This window comes from Protopterus annectens, chromosome 10.part0, assembly GCF_019279795.1.
Source record: "Protopterus annectens isolate FY-2018-M chromosome 10.part0, PAN1.0, whole genome shotgun sequence".
Taxonomy (NCBI): domain Eukaryota; kingdom Metazoa; phylum Chordata; order Ceratodontiformes; family Protopteridae; genus Protopterus; species Protopterus annectens.
The window spans coordinates 791,782,718-791,785,100 of record NC_056744.1 but is presented as its reverse complement, the minus strand read 5'-3'; the positions used below and the strand labels follow the sequence as shown (position 1 = coordinate 791,785,100).

Below are 2,383 nucleotides of genomic sequence, written 5' to 3'. Positions count from 1 at the left end.
GTAGCAGAAAACGCAGAGCTATTAGTATTGTCACTGGTGTTACCTCGCTGATTATGCGACATACCATTAGCTCCAGAATTTAAAGAGTTAGCAACTTCAGGTTTACTCAGTTCACGCACATTGCCAGAATTTCTTTGCGCACTGAGTGAACTTGAAGTTGCTGTCTCTCAATTCTGGAGCTAATCGTATGCCACAATCAGCAAGGTAACACTTTATATCTTTGGTTCCATTTACAGAGAATCCTGGGCACTGTACGGATGCTATTTGGATGATATGGTATTATTCTGGAAGTATGGGATGGAAACATTGGAAGAGTTTTTTGAATACATAACACAACCACCTTTTTGAAATTTACTATGGTAGTTGACAAGGATAGATTGAATTATTTAGATGTTACAATTAAAAAAGGATTATGCTCAAACGTTTTTCATCCTTGTTATATAGAAAACCTATTTATTCCAACTCTTCGCTGCATTTCAGCAGCTGGCACCCCATCCACCAGAAGAAAGCACTGGTCCGTCTGGGATGACTTTTTAAGTGAAAGTACAGTACTGCAGGGTATGTTGGTTCAGAGAGGTTACCCTGAAATATTTAAGAACATCATGGATGAAGTAAAGTTCAAGAGAAGGGTGTGTACCACAGCTTGTTGAGTGTTGACCTCAACTTATTGGAAGGAAGGAACATGACTGAACCTGGGTTTGGAAGAGTGATGGTACTACCATACAATACCTACTTCTATGACGGAGATAATTTATAGGCACTGGGATATTTTTAGTCTGGACCCAGGGGAGGCTACTACCTTAGGTAGGACCCCGAAGATAGCTTATAAGACAGAGGTGTCTTTCAAGGGATTATTGGAAAGGACAAACTCCCTGAATGAGTCTGGAGGTAGTTACAAATGTGGTAGATGCCCCCAATGCAGACAAATGTTGGACACAGAAGGTGTCACTAATAGGAACGTTGGAAAAATTAGACCAAAGAAAAAATATTATTGCTACTCTAAAGGGGTAGTATATCTTGGGTTGTGCCAGAATTGTGATGGCTTCTATGTCGGGAAAATCAAGAAGACCATCAAACAGAGAATTTACCAACATTGTCAAGACATAGCCAACAAAAATGTAAATAATGTTTTATATAGGCATATACAAGAGCTTCCTGGCCATTTTTTCAAGTTTTCTGTTACAGATCTCTTAGATCTGGGACAAATAGGGTCCAACAGATGAATACTTGGAATTTATTGAGATGAAATGGCAGGTCAGGTTAAATTCTACAATTTTTCCAGGTATGAATGATACAATAACACTTTCCCCCTTTTTAAAACTTAGATCTATGTATTTAATATAAATGGTCATGGAACGGTTTTATTTGTATGCAAGGTTACTGTGCTTTTTATTGCCAGCAGGTTAATAGTTAAAACTTTGTAGCAGGGGTGGGGACTACTGTGTGTTAACTAATTATGACCAAGTTGTATAAGACACCACCTACGTTTTTAATTCATTCTGATCTGTGTACAAGAAAGAGGAAAGCGCTAAATGCTGCTGTCTTGGAGGTGGGTTCACTCAATCAGGAAAAAGGGGTAGAAGATTTCAATGACAGAGAGAGAGGGGAAGGGGAAGGGAGAGAGAGAGAGAGAGAGAGAGATGGGGAAGGAGAGAGAGAGAGAGAGAGAGAGAGAGAGAGGGGGGGAAGGGAGAGAGAGAGAGAGAGAGAGAGAGAGGGGAGAGAGAGAGAGAGAGAGAGGGGGAAGGAGAGAGAGAGAGAGAGAGGGGGGGAAGGAGAGAGAGAGGGGGAAGGGAGAGAGAGAGAGAGAGGGGGAAGGAGAGAGAGAGAGAGAGAGAGAGAGAGAGGGGAAGGGGAGAGAGAGAGAGGGAAGGGGAGAGAGAGAGAGAGGGAAGGGGAGAGAGAGAGAGGGAAGGGGAGAGAGAGAGGGGAAGGGGAGAGAGAGAGAGGGAAGGGAGAGAGAGAGAGAGAGAGAGAGGGGAAGGGAGAGAGAGAGGGAAGGGAGAGAGAGAGAGAGAGGGGGGGAAGGGAGAGAGAGAGAGAGAGGGAAGGGGAGAGAGAGAGAGAGAGGGAAGGGGAGAGAGAGAGAGAGAGGAAGGGAGAGAGAGAGAGAGAGGGAAGGGAGAGAGAGAGAGAGAGGGAGAGAGAGAGGGAAGGGAGAGAGAGAGAGGGAAGGGGAGAGAGAGAGAGAGGGAAGGGGAGAGAGAGAGAGAGAGGGGAAGGGGGAGAGAGAGAGAGAGGGAAGGGGAGAGAGAGAGAGAGGGAGAGGGAGAGAGAGAGAGGGGAAGGGGAGAGAGAGAGAGAGGGGGAGAGAGAGAGAGGGAAGGGGGAGAGAGAGAGAGAGGGGAAGGGGAGAGAGAGAGAGAGGGGAAGGGGGAGAGAG

At 45.3% G+C, this 2,383-nt stretch overlaps 1 protein-coding gene across 1 annotated transcript; it reads left to right on the top strand.

Annotated features, from left to right (window-relative positions):
* Positions 1-1,672: 1,672 nt before the first annotated feature.
* LOC122814205 (putative uncharacterized protein DDB_G0271982) lies at positions 1,673-2,149 on the top strand (the record flags this gene model as incomplete). Its single annotated transcript, XM_044086809.1, has 2 exons — positions 1,673-1,756; positions 1,997-2,149. Coding segments are annotated over 2 exons (237 nt in total), but the record flags the coding sequence as incomplete, so codon positions are not given.
* Positions 2,150-2,383: the final 234 nt, after the last annotated feature.